Raw genomic sequence first — 26,291 nt, 5'->3', positions numbered from 1 at the left:
TGTCGAAATGCAGCAAGACTTGGACAATATCCAGGCTTGGGTAGATAAGTGGCAAGTCACATTCGCGCCACACAAGTGCCAGGCAAAGATCATCTCCAACAAGAGAGAATCTAACCATCTCCCCTTGACATTCAACGGCATTACCATCGCTGAATCCCCCACTATCAACATCCTCGGGGCTACCATTGACCAGAAACTGAACTGGAATAGCCATATAAATACCGTGGCTACAAGAGCAGGTCAGAGGCTAGGAATCCTGAGGCGAGTAACTCACCTCCTGACTCCCCAAAGCCTGTCCACCATCTACAAGGCGCAAGTCAGGAGTGTGATGGAATATTCTCCACTTGCCTGGATGGGTGCAGCTCCAACAACACTCAAGAAGCTTGACACCATCCAGGACAAAGCAGCCCGCTCGATTGGCACCCCATCGACAAACATTCATTCCCTCCACCACCGACGCACAGTAGCAGCAGTGTGTACCATCTACAAGATGCACTGCAGCAACGCACCAAGGCTCCTTAGACAGCACCTTCCAAACCTGCGACCTCTACCAACTAGAAGGACAAAGGCAGCAGATGCATGGGAACACCACCACCTGCAAGTTCCCCTCCAAGTCACACACCATCCTGACTTGGAACTATATCGCCGTTCCTTCACTGTCGCTGGGTCAAAATCCTGGAACTCCCTTCCTAACAGCACTGTGGGTGTACCTACCCCACATGGACTGCAGCGGTTCAAGAAGGCAGCTCACCACCGCCTTCTCAAGGGCAATTAGGGATGGGCAATAAATGCTGTCCTAGCCAGCGACACCCACATCTACACTGTCCCCATCAAACACTCCCAGGACAGTTACAGCACGGGGTTAGATACAGAGTAAAGCTCCCTCTACACTGTCCCCATCAAACACTCCCAGGACAGATACAACACTGGGTTAGATACAGAGTAAAGCTCCCTCTACACTGTCCCCATCAAACACTCCCAGGACAGGTACAACACTGGGTTAGATACAGAGTAAAGCTCCCTCTACACTGTCCCCATCAAACACTCCCAGGACAGGTACAGCACGGGGGTTAGATACAGAGTAAAGCTCCCTCTACACTGTCCCCATCAAACACTCCCAGGACAGGTACAGCACTGGGTTAGATACAGAGTAAAGCTCCCTCTACACTGTCCCCATCAAACACTCCCAGGACAGGTACAGCACTGGGTTAGATACAGAGTAAAGCTCCCTCTACACTGTCCCCATCAAACACTCCCAGGACAGGTACAGCACGGAGGTTAGATACAGAGTAAAGCTCCCTCTACACTGTCCTCATCAAACACTCCCAGGACAGGTACAACACTGGGTTAGATACAGAGTAAAGCTCCCTCTACACTGTCCCCATCAAACACTCCCAGGACAGGTACAGCACTGGGTTAGATACAGAGTAAAGCTCCCTCTACACTGTCCCCATCAAACACTCCCAGGACAGGTACAGCACTGGGTTAGATACAGAGTAAAGCTCCCTCTACACTGTCCCCATCAAACACTCCCAGGACAGGTACAGCACGGAGGTTAGATACAGAGTAAAGCTCCCTCTACACTGTCCTCATCAAACACTCCCAGGACAGGTACAACACTGGGTTAGATACAGAGTAAAGCTCCCTCTACACTGTCCCCATCAAACACTCCCAGGACAGGTACAGCACTGGGTTAGATACAGAGTAAAGCTCCCTCTACACTGTCCCATCAAACACTCCCAGGACAGGTACAACACTGGGTTAGATACAGAGTAAAGCTCCCTCTACACTGTCCCCATCAAACACTCCCAGGACAGGTACAGCACGGAGGTTAGATACAGAGTAAAGCTCCCTCTACACTGTCCCCATCAAACACTCCCAGGACAGGTACAACACTGGGTTAGATACAGAGTAAAGCTCCCTCTACACTGTCCCCATCACACACTCCCAGGACAGGTAAAGCACGGGGTTAGATACAGAGTAAAGCTCCCTCTACACTGTCCCCATCAAACACTCCCAGAACAGGTAAAGCACGGGGTTAGATACAGAGTAAAGCTCCCTCTGCACTGTCTCCATCAAACACTCCCAGGACAGGGACAGCTGGAGCTGAGTCATTTGGGATGGAGATGCCAGCTTGCATTTGTTCAAAGCCGGAGAAGCTGCTGAATGAGTGATTTGCGATTCCGGTGAGATGAGAGCCGTTACCTCGGGGCAGGGGTGTGAGAAGTGGCGGGGGGGGAGTCGGGGTGGGAGAATGAAAGTGGGCTGTACCACGCTGACGCCAGCCATGACCCACTCTGGGCGGGTTCGGGAGCGCAGATGCACAGTGGCAAGGGGGCGTGACTGACCGTGTGTTGTTCTTTACCCCTCCCTCCCTGCCGCAACCCCCTCCTCAGCACATCGGTGTACAACGCCGTGGTGACATACATGAAGTACCTGGGTGTCAAGACAAAGGAACCACGGATACTTGAGAAGAAGCGGCATTTTCTGATGCGCAGAAAGGTGAAGGGTCGTTGGGGCCCGCGCGAAGGGTTTTGTTTGGTGGGGGGGGGGGGGGGAGGTTGCGGGGGGTGGGGAATTGAGGCCTTGTGCTCGACGAGGGAACTGGCACTGCCCTGCTGACAACACGAGGGGGTTGGCATATCTCCCTCAACACCCTTCGCCACTCCCATTGTGGCACTCGGCCTGATCTCGGAAGTCAGGTTGTTCCCCTTTTCCCAGTCCCTTTCGGGAGCCTGCTTGCCCTCAGTCTCATTGGGCTTGGGAGTAAGCCGGGACTTCTGCCGTCTGTTCTGTTATCCAGCATCTGTCCTTCCCTGCGCTGCAGCGGGAAAGGGTTTGCAGAGGGGTGGGTCATGGCGATTACAAGATCGGGTTTGCCCCTCGTGCTCTCACAGACAAACAGCCACCAAAGGGTCTCGAATCCCGAGAATGGGCGTGGGTCAGCGATTGCCTGCAGCGCACCCAGCATCTGTGGAACCCCAACCCCAGGGAGAGTCTGCGCTATTCGGAGCACTGTAGAATTGGGCGCAGTGTCAGGGGGAAGTCCTTGTTGTTCCACTGGGGAACAAGTGCGGGAGGATGCCATTCGGCCCATCAGGATTCTGCTCGCTCTGCACAAGAACAATCCCAAACTAATCCCACTGCCCCGCTCTCTCTCCATAGCCCTGTATCAATCCCAAACTAATCCCACTGCCCCGCTCTCTCTCCATCGCCCTATGTCATTCCCAAACTAATCCCACTGCCCCGCTCTCTCTCCATAGCCCTGTATCATTCCCAAACTAATCCCACTGTCCCACTCTCTCTCCATCGCCCTATGTCATTCCCGAACTAATCCCACTGCCCCGCTCTCTCCCCATAGTCCTGTATCAATCCCAAACTAATCCCACTGCCCCGCTCTCTCTCCATAGCCCTGTATCATTCCCAAACTAATCCCACTGTCCCACTCTCTCTCCATCGCCCTATGTCATTCCCAAACTAATCCCACTGCCCCGCTCTCTCTCCATAGCCCTGTATCATTCCCAAACTAATCCCACTGTCCCACTCTCTCTCCATCGCCCTATGTCATTCCCAAACTAATCCCACTGCCCCGCGCTCTCCTCATAGCCCTGTATCAATCCCAAACTAATCCCACTGCCCCGCTCTCTCTCCATCGCCCTGTATCAATCCCAAACTAATCCCACTGACCCACTCTCTCTCCATCGCCCTATGTCATTCCCAAACTAATCCCACTGCCCCGCTCTCTCTCCATAGCCCTGTATCATTCCCAAACTAATCCCACTGTCCCACTCTCTCTCCATCGCCCTATGTCACTCCCAAACTAATCCCACTGCCCCGCGCTCTCCTCATAGCCCTGTATCAATCCCAAACTAATCCCACTGCCCCGCTCTCTCCTCATAGCCCTGTATCAATCCCAAACTAATCCCACTGCCCCGCTCTCTCTCCATCGCCCTGTATCAATCCCAAACTAATCCCACTGCCCCGCTCTCTCTCCATCGCCCTATGTCATTCCCAAACTAATCCCACTGCCCCGCTCTCTCTCCATCGCCCTGTATCAATCCCAAACTAATCCCACTGTCCCACTCTCTCTCCATCGCCCTATGTCATTCCCAAACTAATCCCACTGCCCCGCGCTCTCCTCATAGCCCTGTATCAATCCCAAACTAATCCCACTGCCCCGCTCTCTCTCCATCGCCCTGTATCAATCCCAAACTAATCCCACTGCCCCGCTCTCTCTCCATAGTCCTGTATCAATCCCAAACTAATCCCACTGCCCCGCTCTCTCTCCATAGCCCTGTATCAATCCCAAACTAATCCCACTGCCCCGCTCTCTCTCCATCGCCCTGTATCAATCCCAAACTAATCCCACTGCCCCGCTCTCTCTCCATCGCCCTGTATCAATCCCAAACTAATCCCACTGCCCCGCTCTCTCTCCATAGCCCTGTATCAATCCCAAACTAATCCCACTGCCCCGCTCTCTCCCCATAGCCCTGTATCAATCTCAAACTAATCCCACTGCCCCGCTCTCTCTCCATAGCCCTGTATCAATCCCAAACTAATCCCACTGCCCCGCTCTCTCTCCATAGCCCTGTATCAATCCCAAACTAATCCCACTGCCCCGCTCTCTCTCCATAGCCCTGTATCAATCTCAAACTAATCCCACTGCCCCGCTCTCTCTCCATCGCCCTCTATCAATCCCAAACTAATCCCACTGCCCCGCTCTCTCTCCATAGCCCTGTATCAATCTCAAACTAATCCCAGTGCCCCGCTCTCTCCCCATAGTCCTGTATCAATCCCAAACTAATCCCACCGCCCCGCTCTCTCCCCATAGTCCTGTATCATTCCCAAACTAATCCTACTGCCCCGCTCTCTCTCCATAGCCCTGTATCAATCCCAAACTAATCCCACTGCCCCGCTCTCTCTCCATCGCCCTGTATCAATCCCAAACTAATCCCACCGCCCCGCTCTCTCCCCATAGTCCTGTATCAATCCCAAACTAATCCCACTGCCCGCTCTCTCCATAGCCCTGTATCAATCCCCAAACTAATCCCACTGCCCCGCTCTCTCTCCATCGCCCTGTATCAATCCCCAAACTAATCCCACTGCCCCGCTCTCTCTCCATCGCCCTGTATCAATCCCCAAACTAATCCCACTGCCCCGCTCTCTCCCCATAGTCCTGTATCAATCCCAAACTAATCCCACTGCCCCGCTCTCTCTCCATAGTCCTGTATCAATCCCAAACTAATCCCACTGCCCCGCTCTCTCTCCATAGCCCTGTATCAATCCCAAACTAATCCCACTGCCCCGCTCTCTCTCCATCGCCCTGTATCAATCCCAAACTAATCCCACTGCCCCGCTCTCTCTCCATAGTCCTGTATCAATCCCAAACTAATCCCACTGCCCCGCTCTCTCTCCATCGCCCTGTATCAATCCCAAACTAATCCCACTGCCCCGCTCTCTCCCCATAGTCCTGTATCAATCCCAAACTAATCCCACCGCCCCGCTCTCTCCCCATAGTCCTGTATCAATCCCAAACTAATCCCACTGCCCCGCTCTCTCTCCATCGCCCTGTATCAATCCCCAAACTAATCCCACTGCCCCGCTCTCTCTCCATAGCCCTGCATCAACCCCAAACTAATCCCACTGTCCCACTCTCTCTCCATCGCCCTGTATCAATCCCAAACTAATCCCACTGCCCCGCTCTCTCCCCATAGTCCTGTATCAATCCCAAACTAATCCCACTGCCCGCTCTCTCCATAGCCCTGTATCAATCCCCAAACTAATCCCACTGCCCCGCTCTCTCTCCATAGTCCTGTATCAATCTCAAACTAATCCCAGTGCCCCACTTTCTCCCCATAGCCCTGTATCAATCCCAAACTAATCCCAGTGCCCCGCTCTCTCCCCATCGCCCTGTATCAATCCCAAACTAATCCCACTGCCCCGCTCTCTCCCCATAGTCCTGTATCAATCCCAAACTAATCCCACTGCCCCACTCTCTCCCCAAAGTCCTGTATCAATCCCAAACTAATCCCACTGCCCCGCTCTCTCTCCATCGCCCTGTATCAATCCCAAACTAATCCCACTGCCCCACTCTCTCCCCATAGTCCTGTATCAATCCCAAACTAATCCCACTGCCCCGCTCTCTCTCCATCGCCCTGTATCAATCCCAAACTAATCCCACTGCCCCACTCTCTCCCCATAGCCCTGTATCAATCTCAAACTAATGGTACTACTTTTTAAATTATTTTAAATTGATGCTCGCTGGTCATTCGCTTCTTCCGCAGTGGAAACCAGGGGCTTTTCCTGTTCAAACTGTCTATAATCTCAATTGCATGGACTTGCATAGCTTGTACCTTTGGCCCATCTAGTCCGTGCTGGTGTTAATGCTCCACATCAGCCTCCTCCCACCCCCTTCATCTCACCCCATCAACATATCCTTCTATTCCTATCTCCCTCATGCATTTATCCAACTTCTCCTTAAATGTATCTCTGCTGTTCACCTCAACCACTCCCTGTGGGAGTGAGTTCCGCATTCTCACCACTCCCTGGGGAAAGAAGTTTCTCCTGAATTCCCGATTGGATTTATTCATGACTCTCTTATATTGATGACCCCTCGATCTGCTCTCCCCTCACGAGTGGAAACATCTTCTCTCCGTGTCTTCCATCCAACCACAAGGGACCTGAATCCGGGTGAATGTGTCGCTCTGCTCCCATCTCCCTGGGGTCCAGGCCTTGTTCCAGGAAAGGTTCTTCAAAGGAAACTCCTGGCCTGCCACAGGTGGCTCAATGTTGCTGGCTGTGCGATTGCAGGGGAAACCAAGACTGCACAGTTTCCCGGACAGACATGAGTGACACATTCTCCCTGCAGCTCCCCCTTCCCCAGATCCCAACAGTGCATTGCTGCTGTCTTCCGGAGTAACCGAGCCCTCTCCCCTATAGCCCCCGCCCCCTTCAGGCCCTGCTTCAAACCCTGAGACGTGAGCGTGGAGCACCCGTTCCAAAGTGGGCTGGTGAGGGGTGATCGGGCGCAGCAGTGATGCCTGCCGTGGTCGAATATCCCGTCAACATATTCTGGCCTCAGACTCCAGTAATGGGCGAATGGGAGTGAAAACATGTTCTTCACGGTCAATCCAATCGAACTCCCGTCACATTGTGCATGATCTCTAACAGGTCACCTCTCATCCTTCTCTTACTGGCGATATCACCACCTTTATCAACTGTGATTAGCTGGTGTTTGAGACCCAGTGCCCAATGGGAGGAGTGGAAGGCTCACTGGGAGCCCAGTGATTCGTCACTGGCTGATTTTCCGACATCCTGTCCTGGATGAGCAGAAACGACCCCCACCGCCCCAATTAAATATTGGGAAGAGTGAAGCCATTGTCTTCAGTCCCTGTCTCTGTAACCTCCTCCAACCCCTACGACCCTCCCTATCTCTGTAACCTCCTCCAGCCCCTACGACCCTCCCTATCTCTGTAACCTCCTCCAGCCCCTACGACCCTACCTATCTCTGTAACCTCCTCCAGCCCCTACGACCCTCCCTATCTCTGTAACCTCCTCCAGCCCCTACAACCCTCCCTATCTCTGTAACCTCCTCCAGCCCCTACAACCCTCCCTATCTCTGTAACCTCCTCCAGCCCCCACAACCCTCCCTATCTCTGTAACCTCCTCCAGCCCCTACGACCCTACCTATCTCTGTAACCTCCTCCAACCCCTACGACCCTCCCTATCTCTGTAACCTCCTCCAGCCCCTACGACCCTACCTATCTCTGTAACCTCCTCCAACCCCTACGACCCTCCCTATCTCTGTAACCTCCTCCAGCCCCTACGACCCTACCTATCTCTGTAACCTCCTCCAACCCCTACGACCCTCCCTATCTCTGTAACCTCCTCCAACCCCTACGACCCTCCCTATCTCTGTAACCTCCTCCAGCCCCTACGACCCTCCCTATCTCTGTAACCTCCTCCAGCCCCCACAACCCTCCCTCTCTCTGTAACCTCCTCCAGCCCCTACAACCCTCCCTATCTCTGTAACCTCCTCCAGCCCCCACAACCCTCCCTCTCTCTGTAACCTCCTCCAGCCCCCACAACCCTCCCTCTCTCTGTAACCTCCTCCAGCCCCTACAACCCTCCCTATCTCTGTAACCTCCTCAAGCCCCCACAACCCTCCCTCTCTCTGTAACCTCCTCCAGCCCCTACAACCCTCCCTATCTCTGTAACCTCCTCCAGCCCATACGTCCCTCCCTATCTCTGTAACCTCCTCCAACCCCTGCAGCCCTCCCTATCTCTGTAACCTCCTCCAGCCCCTACGACCCTCCCTATCTCTGTAACCTCCTCCAGCCCCTACGACCCTCCCTATCTCTGTAACCTCCTCCAGCCCCTACAACCCTCCCTATCTCTGTAACCTCCTCCAGCCACTACAACACTCCCTATCTCTGTAACCTCCTCCAGCCCCTACAACTCTCCCTATCTCTGTAACCTCCTCCAGCCACTACAACACTCCCTATCTCTGTAACCTCCTCCAGCCCCTTCAACCCTCCCTATCTCTGTAACCTCCTCCAGCCCCTACAACTCTCCCTATCTCTGTAACCTCCTCCAGCCCCTACGACCCTCCCTATTCTGTAAACTCCTCCAACCCCTACGACCCTCCCTATCTCTGTAACCTCCTCCAGCCCCTACAACACTCCCTATCTCTGTAACCTCCTCCAGCCCCTACAACTCTCCCTATCTCTGTAACCTCCTCCAGCCCCTACAACACTCCCTATCTCTGTAACCTCCTCCAGCCCCTACGACCCTCCCTATCTCTGTAACCTCCTCCAGCCCATACGTCCCTCCCTATCTCTGTAACCTCCTCCAACCCCTGCAGCCCTCCCTATCTCTGTAACCTCCTCCAGCCCCTACAACCCTCCCTATCTCTGTAACCTCCTCCAGCCCCTACAACACTCCCTATCTCTGTAACCTCCTCCAACCCCTGCAGCCCTCCCTATCTCTGTAACCTCCTCCAGCCCATACGTCCCTCCCTATCTCTGTAACCTCCTCCAGCCCCTACGACCCTCCCTATCTCTGTAACCTCCTCCAGCCCATACGTCCCTCCCTATCTCTGTAACCTCCTCCAACCCCTACGACCCTCCCTATCTCTGTAACCTCCTCCAGCCCCTACGACCCTCCCTATCTCTGTAACCACCTCCAGCCCCTACGACCCTCCCTATCTCTGTAACCTCCTCCAGCCCCTACGACCCTCCCTATCTCTGTAACCTCCTCCAGCCCATACGTCCCTCCCTATCTCTGTAACCTCCTCCAGCCTCTACGACCCTCCCTATCTCTGTAACCTCCTCCAGCCCCTACGACCCTCCCTATCTCTGTAACCTCCTCCAGCCCCTACGACCCTCCCTATCTCTGTAACCTCCTACAACCCTCTGAGATCTCTGCACTCCAGTCATTCTGGTCTCTCATCCCCTGGTTTCCAGCGCTCCACCATTGGAGGCTGAGCCTCCAGCTGCCTGGGGCCCTAAACTCTGCAATTCCCTCCTCTAACCTCTCCACATCTCTCTTTCTCCCCATTTTGAAATGCTTCTGAAAACCTAACTCTTTGACCCAGCTTTTGATCCCTGTCCCAATATCCCCCCGATGTGCCTTGGTGCTAAATTTGAGTTTGATTTGCTCTCCTGTGTAGAGCCTTGAGACATTCCTCTGTGTCCAAGGCGCTATTGAAATGCCGGTTGTTGTTGCTCAGTGTGTGCTGTGCTGTACACTGCAGGGTCCTACACTAAAGAAGGACAGCGAGTCAGTGAGGGCTGATGAGAAGAAGAGGAAAGGCATTGGCAGCATCTTGGATCTGAGACGACAGCCACGCAACGACCCCAGCAGCAGTGAGTGTGGCAAGCTCATTCCCTTTCTCCGTGGCATGTGCGCGAGGGCAGTGCAGACCCCCCTACCCTGGGGAGTGAGGTCAGGGATCCCCTGCGCTGGGGATTGAGACTGGTGACCCCCCTACCCTGGGGAGTGAGGTCAGGGATCCCCTGCGCTGGGGATTGAGACTGGTGACCCCCCTGCCCTGGGGAGTGGGCGGGGAGGGGAGGGGAGCTGAGGGGAAGAGAGGGGATTGGGAGGGGATGGAGGGGAGGGAAGGAACAGCCCTCTGCTGTTTCCTGTCTGTTTAAAAGCTGCAGAATTTTAGGCTGCAGTACTGGCTGCTACCACCAGATGGTGGTGCCCTCCACAATCAGTTCAGTGAATTATCTTTGACTACACTGCTGCAGACCAGGAGGGCACCGGTCCGTCTGGGACTGAGGCCCGCAGACCAGGAGGGCACCGGTCCGTCTGGGACTGAGGCCCGCAGACCAGGAGGGCACCGGTCAGTCTGGGACTGAGTCCCGCAGACCAGGAGGGCACCGGTCAGTCTGGGACTGAGGCCCGCAGACCAGGAGGGCACCGGTCCGTCTGGGACTGAGGCCCGCAGACCAGGAGGGCACCGGTCCGTCTGGGACTGAGGCCCGCAGACCAGGAGGGCACCGGTCCGTCTGGGACTGAGGCCCGCAGACCAGGAGGGCACCGGTCCGTCTGGGACTGAGGCCCGCAGACCAGGAGGGCACCGGTCCGTCTGGGACTGAGGCCCGCAGACCAGGAGGGCACCGGTCCGTCTGGGACTGAGGCCCGCAGACCAGGAGGGCACCGGTCCGTCTGGGACTGAGTCCCGCAGACCAGGAGGGCACCGGTCAGTCTGGGACTGAGTCCCGCAGACCAGGAGGGCACCGGTCAGTCTGGGACTGAGTCCCGCAGACCAGGAGGGCACCGGTCAGTCTGGGACTGAGGCCCGCAGACCAGGAGGGCACCGGTCAGTCTGGGACTGAGGCCCGCAGACCAGGAGGGCACCGGTCAGTCTGGGACTGAGGCCCGCAGACCAGGAGGGCACCGGTCAGTCTGGGACTGAGGCCCGCAGACCAGGAGGGCACCGGTCAGTCTGGGACTGAGGCCCGCAGACCAGGAGGGCACCGGTCAGTCTGGGACTGAGGCCCGCAGACCAGGAGGGCACCGGTCAGTCTGGGACTGAGGCCCGCAGACCAGGAGGGCACCGGTCAGTCTGGGACTGAGGCCCGCAGACCAGGAGGGCACCGGTCAGTCTGGGACTGAGGCCCGCAGACCAGGAGGGCACGAGCCGGTGTGGGACTGCTGGGGAGTGTATCTGTGAAGAGGGAACGTATCTACCAGTGACTACCGCAGGGCGATCGTACGTGAGGTTGGGTGAGGAAGAGCAGGGTTACCAACTGTGACGCCTCCCACAGTCGGACAGCCTGCACCCCTCACGTAGTTCAGGAAGGGCTGTCAGAAGCAGGGCATTGAATCAGTGTTAGCTGTGCCCGGAGTCCTGGAGGAGATCTCCCACCATGGGAGGTGCAGCTGTCTCATTCTGTATTCCTTTCCCACCATGACCCCTCGCCCTGCTGTTTTACGCTCTCTTTTGTTTTTCAGGTGCTGATCTAAGACCGGAAGGAGGTAGATTTTTCCTGCTGTCTTCGCTCTTTCCCCTCTGAGGCCCTCTTGAGTCTTTCCCACAGGGCCCACATTCAGTGCGGGATGGGGGAATGGGCGGGGTGTGCTTAAGGAGTGTGGCCCATGGCATCATTAAATGTCCAAGGGAAGGCAGGAAGGTGCTGATCCATAGCTGATAAGGTGAATCCTCAGGTTCGGCTTAACCTTCCGGCACATTCCGGGTTGGTCAGTTGGTTTAAATAAAAAAAAGTCCCAAAGCACTTCACAGGAGAAGTAACGGACGAGATATGACACTGAGAAACATGAGGAGATATTAGGGCACGCGTACAAAAGTTTGGTAGGTTTTGAGGAGCCTCTTCCAGGAAGAGAGCGAGGCGGAGAGTTTGAGGGAGGGAATTCCAGAGCTTAGGGCCCCAGGCAGCTGAAAGCACGGCTGCCAATGGTGGAGTGATGGGAATCGAGGGCGGAATGAAAGGAGCTACACGGCAAAGTGATATTGACTAGATCATCTGTTTGTGATGTTTGTTACGGGATAACGATTGGTCCAAGGACACTGGGGTGAACGAACACCCCTGCTTTCTTCCAGTCGTGGCCATGGGTTCTTATATATCCAGCTGAGTGCAGATGGACTGCAGTTTCATGTCTCATCTGAAAGATGGCACATCCGACAGTGCAGCACTCCCTCAGTACTGACCCTCCGACAGTGCAGCACTCCCTCAGTACTGACCCTCCGACAGTGCAGCACTCCCTCAGTGCTGACCCTCCGACAGTGCAGCGCTCCCTCAGTGCTGACCCTCCGACAGTGCAGCGCTCCCTCAGTACTGACCCTCCGACAGTGCAGCACTCCCTCAGTACTGACCCTCCGACAGTGCAGCGCTCCCTCAGTACTGACCCTCCGACAGTGCAGCGCTCCCTCAGTACTGATCCTCCGACAGTGCAGCGCTCCCTCAGTACTGACCCTCCGACAGTGCAGCGCTCCCTCAGTACTGACCCTCCGACAGTGCAGCGCTCCCTCAGTACTGACCCTCCGACAGTGCAGCGCTCCCTCAGTGCTGACCCTCCGACAGTGCAGCGCTCCCTCAGTGCTAACCCTCTGACAGTGCAGCGCTCCCTCAGTGCTGACCCTCCGACAGTGCAGCACTCCCTCAGTACTGACCCTCCAACAGTGCAGCGCTCCCTCAGTGCTGACCCTCCGACAGTGCAGCGCTCCCTCAGTACTGACCCTCCGACAGTGCAGCGCTCCCTCAGTACTGACCCTCCGACAGTGCAGCGCTCCCTCAGTACTGACCCTCCGACAGTGCAGCGCTCCCTCAGTACTGATCCTGCGACAGTGCAGCGCTCCCTCAGTACTGACCCTCCGACAGTGCAGCGCTCCCTCAGTACTGACGCTCCGACAGTGCAGCGCTCCCTCAGTACTGACCCTCCGACAGTGCAGCGCTCCCTCAGTGCTGACCCTCCGACAGTGCAGCACTCCCTCAGTACTGACCCTCCGACAGTACAGCGCTCCCTCAGTACTGACCCTCTGACAGTGCAGCGCTCCCTCAGTACTGACCCTCCGACAGTGCAGCACTCCCTCAGTACTGACCCTCCGACAGTGCAGCACTCCCTCAGTGCTGACCCTCCGATAGTGCAGCGCTCCCTCAGTACTGACCCTCCGACAGTGCAGCACTCCCTCAGTACTGACCCTCCGACAGTGCAGCGCTCCCTCAGTGCTGACCCTCCGACAGTGCAGCGCTCCCTCAGTGCTGACCCTCCGACAGTGCAGCGCTCCCTCAGTGCTGACCCTCCGACAGTGCAGCGCTCCCTCAGTGCTGACCCTCCGACAGTGCAGCGGTCCCTCAGTGCTGACCCTCCGATAGTGCAGCACTCCCTCAGTACTGACCCTCTGACAGTGCAGCGCTCCCTCAGTGCTGACCCTCCGACAGTGCAGCGCTCCCTCAGTGCTGACCCTCCGACAGTGCAGCGCTCCCTCAGTGCTGACCCTCCGACAGTGCAGCGCTCCCTCAGTACTGACCCTCCGACAGTGCAGCAATCCCTCAGTACTGACCCTCCGACAGTGCAGCACTCCCTCAGTACTGTCCCTCCGACAGTGCAGCGCTCCCTCAGTACTGACCCTCCGACAGTGCAGCACTCCCTTAGTACTGACCCTCCGACAGTGCAGCAATCCCTCAGTACTGACCCTCCGACAGTGCAGCACTCCCTCAGTACTGACCCTCCGACAGTGCAGCACTCCCTCAGTACTGACCCTCCGACAGTGCAGCACTCCCTCAGTACTGACCCTCCGACAGTGCAGCACTTTGTTTTCTTGGTTTATGGGGTGTGGGTGTCAGAGTAGGCCAGCATTTGTTGCCCATTCCTAATTGAACCGAGTGGCTTGCTAGGCCATTTCAAAGGGCATTTCATAGTCAACCACATTGCTGTGGGTCTGGAGTCACATGTAGGCCAGACCAGCTAAGGACAGCAGATTTCCTTCCCTCAAGGACATTAGTGAACCAGATGGGTTTTTACAACAATCGACAATGGTTTCATGGCCATCATTAGACTAGCTTTTAATTCAAGATTTATTGATTGATTTGAAATTTCACGAACATATGAATTAGGAGCAGAAGTAGGCCATTCGGCCCCTCTAGCCTGCTCCGCCATTTAATAAGATCATGGCTGATCTGTTTGTGTCTCGAATTCCACTCTCCCATCTACCCCCGATAACCTTTGATTCCCTTGCCCAACCAGAATCTATCTACCTCCGCCTTAAAACTGTTCAATGATCCCGCCTCCAACACCTTCTGAGGCAGAGAGTTCCAAAGCCACACAACCCTCTGAAAACATTTCTCCTCATCTCTGTCCTGAAAGGGCGACCCCTAATTTTAAAACAGTGCCCCCGAGTTCTGGACTCACCCACAAGAGGAAATATCCACCTTGTTAAGACTGTTCAGGATCTTATAAACTTCAATCTAGTCTCCCCTCACTCTTCTAAACAGTGAAACAAGCCCCGTCTGTCCAACCTTTCCTCAAGACAACCCGCTCATTCCAGGTATCAATCGAGTAAACCTCCTCTGAACCACCTCCAACACATTTACATCCTTCCTTAAATAAGGAGACCAAAACTGCACACAGTATTCGACATGTGGTCTCACCAATGCCCTGTCTAACTGAAGCATAACATCCTTACTTTTATTTTCAATTCCTCTCGTAATAAAGGATAACATTCCATTAGCCGCCTTTATTACTTGCGGTACCTGCATACTAACTTTTTGTGACTCATGCACTAGAACACCTAGATCCCACTGCACCCCGGAATTCTGCAGTCGTTCTCCGTTTAAGTAATACTCTGCTTTTTTATTCTTCCTGCCAAAGTGAACAACTTCACATTTTCCCACATTAGACTCCATCTGCCAGATTTTTGCCCACTCACTCAACCTGTCTATACCGGTCTGCAACCTCCTTATGTCCTCTTCACAACATACCGTCCTACCTATCTTTGTGTCATCTGCAAATTTAGCTACCATGCCATCGCTCCCCTCATCTAAGTCATTGATATGAATTGTAAAACGTTGAGGCCCCAGCACAGACCCCTGCAGGACTCCACTCATCACATCCAGCCACTCAGACAAGGACCCATTTCTGCATACTCTCTGTTTTCTGCCAGCCAGCCAATCTTCTATCCATGCTAATATTTTACCCCCTACACCATGAGCTCCTACTTTGTGCAATAACCTTTCATGTGGCACTTTGTCAAATGCCTTCTGGAAAGGTGGGATTCGAACCTTATCACTACCACTATGCCACCGCCTTCCCCCTAGTGTACTGCACTGGGAATGTCGGCCTGGATTGTCAAATCAAAATCTGTGGAGTGCGATTCAAATCTATGAGCTTCTGACGCGGAGGTGAGAGAGAGTGGAACCCACTGAGCTGCAGCAGTGTCACTAACAGTGAACCATTATCTCTGGAGAGCCTTGAGATGCAACCGGGGGGTGGGGGAAGATGAGGGACTGGCTCAAAGCAGGAATTAACTCTCAAGCCCAGACCCCTGGGAAGATCGGAGATCTGTGCGCCTCCCCCGCAAGCAGGGAGTGGGATGTGCCGGAACGTTGCTCACTAACGGCGGGAAGGGAGTTTCACTGTCCCACAGCCCACAACGTAACAGAGCTCGCCATCAAGCGAAAGGGATAGGGAGCGTTTCTTGTCTTGCTGACGTCCGTTCGTTAAAGCAACAGGACAGCGTTTGACCTTTGACCCCCACAGATGCATGCTGGTCGTTGGCCGCACCCATCACTGGGTGTTAACATTAACATTTGGTTTTCACTGATCACCCTCTCCCACCCTGCCCCACTCCCCCCGAGAGTCTTCAAATTGATGCTGTCCCTTTTTTATAAAAATTCCTCGTTTTCCCCCTTCATCCTCCCAAGTGAAAGCATCCATCGATCGGAAGAATTCCAGCCAGATTTCCAAATCTCAGCTTGACGCCACCTCCAGCAGACACAAGTCCAGCAGCGCGTTTCCCGAGGGGTTAGAAGTCGCCGGAACCTCTGGTTCGAGTCATGTATTGCCGAGGGAAGACTCGGAGTGTGATGCAGGTAAGAGGAGTGTGTAACTGAGTGACAGTGAGAGACAGCTGGATTAATATCAGTGGAGATACAGTCAGTAACACAGGGTGATGGGGAAAGGGAGGGGTTACTGAGTGACAGTGAGAGAAAGCAGAATTAATATCAGTAGAGACATAGTCAATAACACAGGGTGATGGGGAAAGGGAGGGGTTACTGAGTGACAGTGAGAGAGAGCTGGATTAATATCAGTGGAGATACAGTCAGTAACACAGGGTGATGGGGAAAGGGAGGGGTTACTGAGTGACAGTGAGAGAAAGCAGAATTAATATCAGTAGAGACATAGTCAATAACACAGGGTGATGGGGAAAGGGAGGGGTTACTGAGTGACAGTGAGAGAGAGCTGGATTAATATCAGTGGAGATACAGTCAGTAACACAGGGTGATGGGGAAAGGGAGGGGTTACTGAGTGACAGTGAGAGAAAGCAGAATTAATATCAGTAGAGACATAGTCAATAACACAGGGTGATGGGGAAAGGGAGGGGTTACTGAGTGACAGTGAGAGAGAGCTGGATTAATATCAGTGGAGATACAGTCAGTAACACAGGGTGATGGGGAAAGGGAGGGGTTGCTGAGTGACAGAGAGAGCAGAATTAATATCAGTAGAGACATAGTCAATAACACAGGGTGATGGGGAAAGGGAGGGGTTACTGAGTGACAGTGAGAGAGAGCTGGATTAATATCAGTGGAGATACAGTCAGTAACACAGGGTGATGGGGAAAGGGAGGGGTTGCTGAGTGACTGAGAGAAAGCTGGATTAATATCAGGAGAGATACAGTCAGTAACACAGGGTGATGGGGAAAGGGAGGGGTTACTGAGTGACAGTGAGAGAGAGCTGGATTAATATCAGTGGAGATACAGTCAGTAACACAGGGTGATGGGGAAAGGGAGGGGTTACTGAGTGACAGCGAGAGAGAGCTGGATTAATATCAGTCGGGATACAGTCAATAACACAGGGTGATGGGGAAAGGGAGGGTTGCTGAGTGACAGAGAGAGCAGAATTAATATCAGTAGAGACATAGTCAATAACACAGGGTGATGGGGAAAGGGAGGTGTTACTGAGTGACAGTGAGAGAAAGCTGGATTAATATCAGTCGAGATACAGTCAGTAACACGGTGATCGGAAAGGGAGGTGTTACTGAGTGACAGTGAGAGAGAGCTGGATTAATATCAGTCGAGATACAGTCAGTAACACGGTGATCGGAAAGGGAGGTGTTACTGAGTGACAGTGAGAGAAAGCTGGATTAATATCAGTCGAGATACAGTCAGTAACACGGTGATCGGAAAGGGAGGTGTTACTGAGTGACAGTGAGAGAGAGCTGGATTAATATCAGTCGAGATACAGTCAGTAACACGGTGATCGGAAAGGGAGGGGTTACTGAGTGACAGTGAGAGAGAGCTGGATTAATATCAGTAGAGATACAGTCAGTAACACAGCGTGATGGGGAAAGGGAGGGATTACTGAGTGACAGTGAGAGGGAGCTGGATCAATATCAGTAGAGATACAGTCAGTAACACGGTGATCGGAAAGGGAGGGGTTACTGAGTGACAGTGAGAGAGAGCTGGATTAATATCAGTAGAGATACAGTCAGTAACACAGCGTGATGGGGAAAGGGAGGGGTTACTGAGTAACAGTGTGAGGGAGCTGGATCAATATCAGTAGAGATACAGTCAGTAACACAGGGTGATGGGGAAAGGGAGGGGTTACTGAGTAACAGTGTGAGGGAGCTGGATTAATATCAGTAGAGATACAGTCAGTAACACAGGGTGATGGGGAAAGGGAGGGGTTACTGAGTGACAGTGAGAGAGCTAGATTAATATCAGTAGAGATACAGTCAGTAACACAGGGTGATGGGGAAAGGGAGGGATTACTGAGTGACAGTGAGAGAGAGCTAGATTAATATCAGTAGAGATACAGTCAGTAACACAGGGTGATGGGGAAAGGGAGGGGTTACTGAGTGACAGTGAGAGAAAGCTGGATTAATATCAGTCGAGATACAGTCAGTAACACGGTGATCGGAAAGGGAGGGGTTAATGAGTGACAGTGAGAGAGAGCTAGATTAATATCAGTACAGATACAGTCAGTAACACAGCGTGATCGGAAAGGGAGGGGTTACTGAGTGACAGTGAGAGAGAGCTGGATTAATATCAGTAGAGATACAGTCAGTAACACAGGGTGATGGGGAAAGGGAGGGGATACTGAGTAACAGTGTGAGGGAGCTGGATTAATATCAGCAGAGATACAGTCAGTAACACAGGGTGATGGGGAAAGGGAGGGGTTACTGAGTGACAGTGAGAGAGAGCTGGATTAATATCAGGAGAGATACAGTCAATAACACAGCGTGATGGGGAAAGGGAGGTGTTACTGAGTGACAGTGAGAGAGAGCTGGATTAATATCAGTTGAGATACAGTCAATAACACAGCGTGATGGGGAAAGGGAGGGGTTACTGAGTGACAGTGAGAGAAAGCTGGATTAATATCAGTAGAGATACAGTCAGTAACACAGGGTGATGGGGAAAGGGAGGGATTAATGAGTGACAGTGAGAGAGAGCTGGATTAATATCAGGAGAGATACAGTCAATAACACAGCGTGATGGGGAAAGGGAGGGGTTACTGAGTGACAGTGTGATACAGCTGGATTAATATCAGTAGAGATACAGTCAGTAACACAGGTTGATAGGGAAAGGGAGGGATTACTGAGTGACAGTGAGAGGGAGCTGGATTAATATCAGTTGAGATACAGTCAGTAACACAGGGTGATGGGGAAAGGGAGGGGTTACTGAGTGACAGTGAGAGAAAGCTGGATTAATATCAGTCGAGATACAGTCAGTAACACGGTGATCGGAAAGGGAGGGGTTAATGAGTGACAGTGAGAGAGAGCTAGATTAATATCAGTACAGATACAGTCAGTAACACAGCGTGATCGGAAAGGGAGGGGTTACTGAGTGACAGTGAGAGAGAGCTGGATTAATATCAGTAGAGATACAGTCAATAACACAGGGTGATGGGGAAAGGGAGGGATTAATGAGTGACAGTGAGAGAGAGCTAGATTAATATCAGTAGAGATATAGTCAGTAACACAGGGTGATGGGGAAAGGGAGGGGTTACTGAGTAACAGTGTGAGGGAGCTGGATCAATATCAGTAGAGATACAGTCAGTAACACAGGGTGATGGGGAAAGGGAGGGGTTACTGAGTGACTGAGAGAGAGCTGGATTAATATCAGTCGAGATACAGTCAGTAACACAGGGTGATCGGAAAGGGAGGGGTTACTGAGTGACTGAGAGAGAGCTGGATTAATATCAGTGGAGATATAGTCAGTAACACAGGGTGATGGGGAAAGGGAGGGGTTACTGAGTGACAGTGTGACACAGCTGGATTAATATCAGTAGAGATACAGTCAGTAACACAGGGTGATGGGGAAAGGGAGGGGTTACTGAGTGACAGTGTGATACAGCTGGATTAATATCAGTAGAGATACAGTCAGTAACACAGGGTGATGGGGAAAGGGAGGGGTTACTGAGTGACAGTGTGATACAGCTGGATTAATATCAGTAGAGATACAGTCAGTAACACAGGGTGATGGGGAAAGGGAGGGGTTACTGAGTGACAGTGTGATACAGCTGGATTAATATCAGTAGAGATACAGTCAGTAACACAGGTTGATAGGGAAAGGGAGGGGTTACTGAGTGACAGTGAGAGAGACAACTGGATTAATATCAGGAGAGATACAGTCAGTAACACAGGGTGATCGGAAAGGGAGGGGTTACTGAGTAACAGTGTGAGGGAGCTGGATTAATATCAGTAGAGATACAGTCAGTAACACAGGGTGATGGGGAAAGGGAGGGGTTACTGAGTGACAGTGTGATACAGCTGGATTAATATCAGTAGAGATACAGTCAGTAACACAGGGTGATGGGGAAAGGGAGGGGTTACTGAGTGACAGTGTGATACAGCTGGATTAATATCAGTAGAGATACAGTCAGTAACACAGGTTGATAGGGAAAGGGAGGGGTTACTGAGTAACAGTGTGAGAGACAACTGGATTAATATCAGTCGAGATACAGTCAGTAACACAGGGTGATGGGGAAAGGGAGGGGTTACTGAGTGACAGTGAGAGAGACAACTGGATTAATATCAGTCGAGATACAGTCAGTAACACAGGGTGATCGGAAAGGGAGGGGTTACTGAGTGACAGTGTGATACAGCTGGATTAATATCAGTAGAGATACAGTCAGTAACACAGGGTGATCGGAAAGGGAGGGGTTACTGAGTAACAGTGTGATACAGCTGGATTAATATCAGTAGAGATACAGTCAGTAACACAGGGTGATGGGGAAAGGGAGGGGTTACTGAGTGACAGTGAGAGAGAGCTGGATTAATATCAGTAGAGATACAGTCAGTAACACAGGGTGATCGGAAAGGGAGGGGTTACTGAGTGACAGTGAGAGAGAGCTGGATTAATATCAGTAGAGATACAGTCAGTAACACAGGTTGATAGGGAAAGGGAGGGGTTACTGAGTGACAGTGAGAGAGACAACTGGATTAATATCAGTCGAGATACAGTCAGTAACACAGGGTGATCGGAAAGGGAGGGGTTACTGAGTGACATTGAGCGACAACTGGATTAATATCAGTAGAGATACAGTCAGTAACACAGGGTGATCCGAAAGGGAGGGGTTACTGAGTGACAGTGAGAGAGAGCTGGATTAATATCAGTAGAGATACAGTCAGTAACACAGGGTGATGGGGAAAGGGAGGTGTTACTGAATGACAGTGAGAGAGAGCTGGATTAATATCAGTAGAGATACTGTCAGTAACACAGGGTGATCGGAAAGGGAGGGGTTACTGAGTGACAGTGTGATACAGCTGGATTAACATCAGTTCAGGTCGGGCACAGGGTGGAGGGCGTCCCGTTTGCAATGGCTTCCAGAGAGTGATAACTGTGTGCCATTAACACTTTCTTTCAGAGAGTGATAACTGTGTGTCATTAACACTGTCTTTCTGAGATTGATAACTGTGTGTCATTAACACTGTCTTTCAGAAATTGATAACTGTGTGTCATTAACACTGTCTTTCAGAGAGTGATAACTGTGTGTCATTAACACTGTCTTTCAGAGATTGATAACTGTGTGTCATTAACACTGTCTTTCAGAGATTGATAACTGTGTGTCATTAACACTGTCTTTCAGAGAGTGATATCTGTGTGCCATTTACACTGTCAGAGAGTGATAACTGTGTGTCATTAACAGTCTTTCAGAGATTGATAACTGTGTGTCATGAACACTTTCTTTCAGAGAGTGATAACTGTGTGTCATTAACACTTTCTTTCAGAGAGTGATAACTGTGTGCCATTAACACTGTCTTTCAGAGAGTGATAACTGTGTGCCATTAACACTGTCTTTCAGAGATTGATAACTGTGTGTCATTAACACTGTCTTTCAGAGAGTGATAACTGTGTGTCATTAACACTGTCTTTCAGAGAGTGATAACTGTGTGTCATTAACACTTTCTTTCAGAGATTGATAACTGTGTGCCATTAACACTGTCTTTCAGAGAGTGATAACTGTGTGCCATTAACACTGTCTTTCAGAGAGTGATAACTGTGTGTCATTAACACTGTCTTTCAGAGAGTGATAACTGTGTGTCATTAACACTGTCTTTCAGAGAGTGATAACTGTGTGTCATTAACACTGTCTTTCAGAGATTGATAACTGTGTGTCATTAACACTGTCTTTCAGAGATTGATAACTGTGTGCCATTAACACTTTCTTTCAGAGAGTGATAACTGTGTGCCATTAACACTGTCTTTCAGAGATTGATAACTGTGTGCTATTAACACTGTCTTTCAGAGAGTGATAACTGTGTGTCATTAACACTGTCTTTCAGAGATTGATAACTGTGTGCCATTAACACTTTCTTTCAGAGAGTGATAACTGTGTGCCATTAACACTTTCTTTCAGAGAGTGATAACTGTGTGCCATTAACACTGTCTTTCAGAGATTGATAACTGTGTGCCATGAACACTGTCTTTCAGAGATTGATAACTGTGTGCCATTAACACTTTCTTTCAGAGAGTGATAACTGTGTGCCATTAACACTGTCTTTCAGAGATTGATAACCGTGTGTCATTAACACTGTCTTTCAGAGATTGATAACTGTGTGCCATTAACACTTTCTTTCAGAGAGTGATAACTGTGTGCCATTAACACTGTCTTTCAGAGATTGATAACCGTGTGTCATTAACACTTTCTTTCAGAGAGTGATAACTGTGTGTCATTAACACTGTCTTTCAGAGATTGATAACCGTGTGTCATTAACACTTTCTTTCAGAGAGTGATAACTGTGTGCCATTAACACTGTCTTTCAGAGATTGATAACCGTGTGTCATTAACACTTTCTTTCAGAGAGTGATAACTGTGTGCCATTAACACTGTCTTTCAGAGAGTGATATCTGTGTGCCATTAACACTGTCTTTCAGAGAGTGATATCTGTGTGCCATTAACACTGTCTTTCAGAGAGTGATAACTGTGTGTCATTAACAGTCTTTCAGAGAGTGATATCTGTGTGCCATTTACACTGTCTTTCAGAGATTGATAACTGTGTGTCATTACCACTGTCTTTCTAATTGCCTCAGCACATCCCTCCAGTAGCTCAAGACCTGGGAATGAGAACCAGCCCTTTCCTGACTCCGGGGATGTCGGCCTACGGATGGGATCTTCAAGCGAGCAGGTCTCGGGAGGAGAACACGGCCAGGAGGAGGGAGCAGAGAGCGAGAGGTGAGATCCCCCAACTTGATGCCGGACCTTTTAATGGGGCTTGGCAGCTGCTGGTTTGGTCAAACTCATATTTAACATCCTGAACTCCTGTCGTCCCTTTCTTTAATTGTCAGTGGAAGTGGTTTTGCACGACTCCTTCGGGTGTCACAGGTGCCACCTCCCTCTGTGGGACTGAGCCCCGTGCACAGAGCAGGAAGGGCCCACTCTCTGTCCCCCGGCCTGTGCTGTATTAGCTATCAGTGGGACTGAGCTTCCCTCTGTGACCTCAGGGGAGCTCAGTGACCCATGTGTGGAAGTCGAGATTCTTTGGAGAGTTGCGTTCTCAGTCGCGACTTTGGTGAGGGCTGCGGTGTAGGAGGGTATCTGGCTCCAATGGGGGCTTCATGTGTGTCTTGTCCTCCGCCTAACATTGTTGCTGGTGAACGAGGAATGGAATTGACCTGGCTCCATGGCATTCTCTCATTCCCACTTGTCTGCTGCTGCTGCTATTCCGGCTGGAGAGCTGTTCCCTCTGCGTGCTGCTCCTCTCTCTCTTCCCCCTCCCCCACCCCTCCCCAACCCCCCCACCCCCATCCTCTCTCTCTGTCTCTCCCAGACCTCACTTCCTAACGCCCACTCCATCAAGCCTTGCCTCCCAGCTTCCCTTTCCCATTCATGCGCCAGTCCGCGCGTCACAGACGCAGAGGGTGCCTTCTGTCGCTGCCGGACGCAGAGGAGAAGGGGATCACTCTGCATCGAGAGCGCCTCAGTTTGGCCTATCTTTGAACCGCAGTATTCCTCCCTGTTCCAAGTGGGCACGGGGGAATGAAGCATTCTCGTCTCCCTGATCCCCCGCCGTCAGTCGCTCACAACCTTTGCCGTGATCGGTTTGCAAACCTCGTGCATTGCCGGCTCCCGGAACTTTATTGGTTTTATTGGTTTGAAAAGGGTCCAAGTACGAAAATCACTAAAAACTACAGTTCCGGTACTAGTGAGGCGGGCCATTCAGGGGTGATGTCAGGAAGGACTTCTTCACACAAAGGGCAGTGGAAATCTGGAACTCTGTCCTCCAAAAGGCAGTTGAGGCTGGAGGGGAGGGTCGGTTGACGTTTTCCAGACTTTTTTGGTAGAGATTTGTCGGGAGAGATCTTGTTTGTAAAATGGCAGCCAGGCGTAGAGTTGAGTGGACCCAGCTGCAGAATGTGAGGTCCAGCAAGAGAGCCTTTGTGCCAAGGGTGTCAGGACAGGGCCAAATGGGGGTCTCTGAGGGTAGCAAGGTGGGTGGCGGGGCTGGGGCGTGGGAATGGGTGCGCGGGACCCTGCAAAGCCGCCTTGCTGTGTGTTACTATCCTGTCTGCAGATTCTCGCTGATGCATTCCAGATGGTTGACTGCTCACTGATTCCGGGCACGGAGGTCAGCGTGCCCGCTTGCAGAGACCTGGTCGCTCCCGCTGCCCGCTATCCTGTGCCGTCCAGGGTCAAAGGGCACCATCGCCTTTCTCACGCTGGCAGTCCGCCATCTGGAATCTTATCGGGTGCGATTTCCCCCCCCCCCTCGGTGTCGTGTGCCCGTGCAGTGTCAGCTTTGTGTGTAGCCTTATCATAGAGTGCTGTCTAACCCTATTAACACAGGGGGCAGGCTCTCTGCAGCAGCGGGTGCTGGGAGGGGGATGGTGATGATATGAGGGGCTTTTGGAGAGGGCGGGACCCCAAAGTCCTCCTCTGTCAAGGTGGCTGACCCTGACCCTGCTCCCTTGCACGCGTACTGGTGGGGTGTGGGTTAAGATCCAGCCTGGGACACCCAAGGCAAGTTGAGCCAGGCCCCAACTCGAGACCAGCACCAACCCCCAATTAGAATCAGAGGCTCGTTCCATTACCACTGTCAGAGTGCGAGACTAAACCTCACCCAGACAGAGCTGGAAAGCCCGAGCTCTGTTCCTGTCCTGTGCTGAGCTCACTGTGTGTGTGCCTGTCTGAGTGTGTGTCTCTGTGTGCCCTGTCTGAGTGTGTGTGTGTGCCCTGTCTGAGTGTGTGTGTGTGCCTGTCTGAGCGTGTGTGTGTGTGTGCCTGTCTGAGCGTGTGTGTGTGTGTGCCTTATCTGAGCGTGTGTGTGTGTGCCTTATCTGAGCGTGTGTGTGTGTGCCTTATCTGAGCGTGTGTGTGTGTGCCTTATCTGAGCGTGTGTGTGTGTGCCTTATCTGAGCGTGTGTGTGTGTGCCCTGTCTGAGCGTGTGTGTGTGTGCCCTGTCTGAGCGTGTGTGTGTGTGCCCTGTCTGAGCGTGTGTGTGTGTGCCTGTCTGAGTGCGTGTGTGTGTTTGTGTGCCTGTCTGAGCCCGTGTGTGTGTTTGTGTGCCTGTCTGAGCGTGTTTGTGTGCCCTGTCTGAGCGCGTGTGTGTGCCTGCCTGAGCGCGTGTGTGTTTGTGTGCCTGTCTGAGCGTGTGTGTGTGCCTGTCTGAGCGCGTATGTGTGTTTGTGTGCCTGTCTGAGCGTGTGTGTGTGCCTGTCTGAGCGCGTATGTGTGTTTGTGTGCCTGTCTGAGCGCGTATGTGTGTTTGTGTGCCTGTCTGAGCGCGTATGTGTGTTTGTGTGCCTGTCTGAGCGCGTGTGTGTTTGTGTGCCTGTCTGAGCGCGTGTGTGTTTGTGTGCCTGTCTGAGCGCGTGTGTGTTTGTGTGCCTGTCTGAGCGCGCATGTGTTTGTGTGCCTGTCTGAGCGCGTGTGTGTTTGTGTGCCTGTCTGAGTGCGTGTGTTTGTGTGCCTGTCTGAGTGCGTGTGTGTTTGTATGCCTATCTGAGCGTGTGTTTGTGTGCCTGTCTGAGCGCGGATGTGTGTTTGTGTGCCTGTCTGAGCATGTGTGTGTGCCTGTCTGAGCGCGTGTGTGTGTTTGTGTGCCTGTCTGAGCATGTGTGTGTGCCTGTCTGAGCGCGTGTGTGTGTTTGTGTGCCTGTCTGAGCGCGTGTGTGTTTGTGTGCCTGTCTGAGCGCGCGTGTGTTTGTGTGCCTGTCTGAGCGCGCATGTGTTTGTGTGCCTGTCTGAGCGCGCGTGTGTTTGTGTGCCTGTCTGAGCGCGTGTGTGTTTGTGTGCCTGTCTGAGCGCGTGTGTGTTTGTGTGCCTGTCTGAGCGCGTGTGTGTGTTTGTGTGCCTGTCTGAGTGCGTGTGTGTTTGTGTGCCTGTCTGAGTGTGTGCGCCTCTGTGAGCATGTTTTCGTGTACAAGTAAGTTGTGACAGGTTTTCTTACAATCCAAGGTGTTCCGACTGCTGTTGTTTGGGTGATGTAAACTCCCAGTACAGAGAGCTGAGGCACCCCCCCTCCCTCACTCACTGTCAGCTTGTGGTGGATAGCCGTGGGAGGGGGTGCTGACAGAGAGAGGGACCTGGGCCACTGGCACGTAGAGAGAGGCAAAATCTGTAACCAGACTCTCTCTGGGCTCCGAGCGTAACTGCACCA

The 26,291-nt window shown here is 52.4% G+C and overlaps 1 protein-coding gene across 1 annotated transcript in view; it reads left to right on the top strand.

Annotated features, from left to right (window-relative positions):
- The window catches only part of LOC137367051 (rho guanine nucleotide exchange factor 1-like), a 167,215-nt gene that overhangs the window by 139,695 nt on the left and 1,229 nt on the right, over positions 1 to 26,291 (top strand). The window contains exons 12-16 of the mRNA XM_068028536.1: positions 2,397 to 2,502; positions 9,755 to 9,866; positions 11,467 to 11,490; positions 15,894 to 16,061; positions 22,725 to 22,866. Coding sequence (XP_067884637.1) covers positions 2,397 to 2,502; positions 9,755 to 9,866; positions 11,467 to 11,490; positions 15,894 to 16,061; positions 22,725 to 22,866 — 552 coding nt within the window. The remainder of the gene's footprint in view (positions 1 to 2,396; positions 2,503 to 9,754; positions 9,867 to 11,466; positions 11,491 to 15,893; positions 16,062 to 22,724; positions 22,867 to 26,291) is intronic.

The sequence above is a fragment of the Heterodontus francisci genome, unplaced genomic scaffold (assembly GCF_036365525.1).
Source record: "Heterodontus francisci isolate sHetFra1 unplaced genomic scaffold, sHetFra1.hap1 HAP1_SCAFFOLD_843, whole genome shotgun sequence".
NCBI lineage: Eukaryota > Metazoa > Chordata > Chondrichthyes > Heterodontiformes > Heterodontidae > Heterodontus > Heterodontus francisci.
This window is presented reverse-complemented; position numbering and strand designations above follow the sequence as displayed.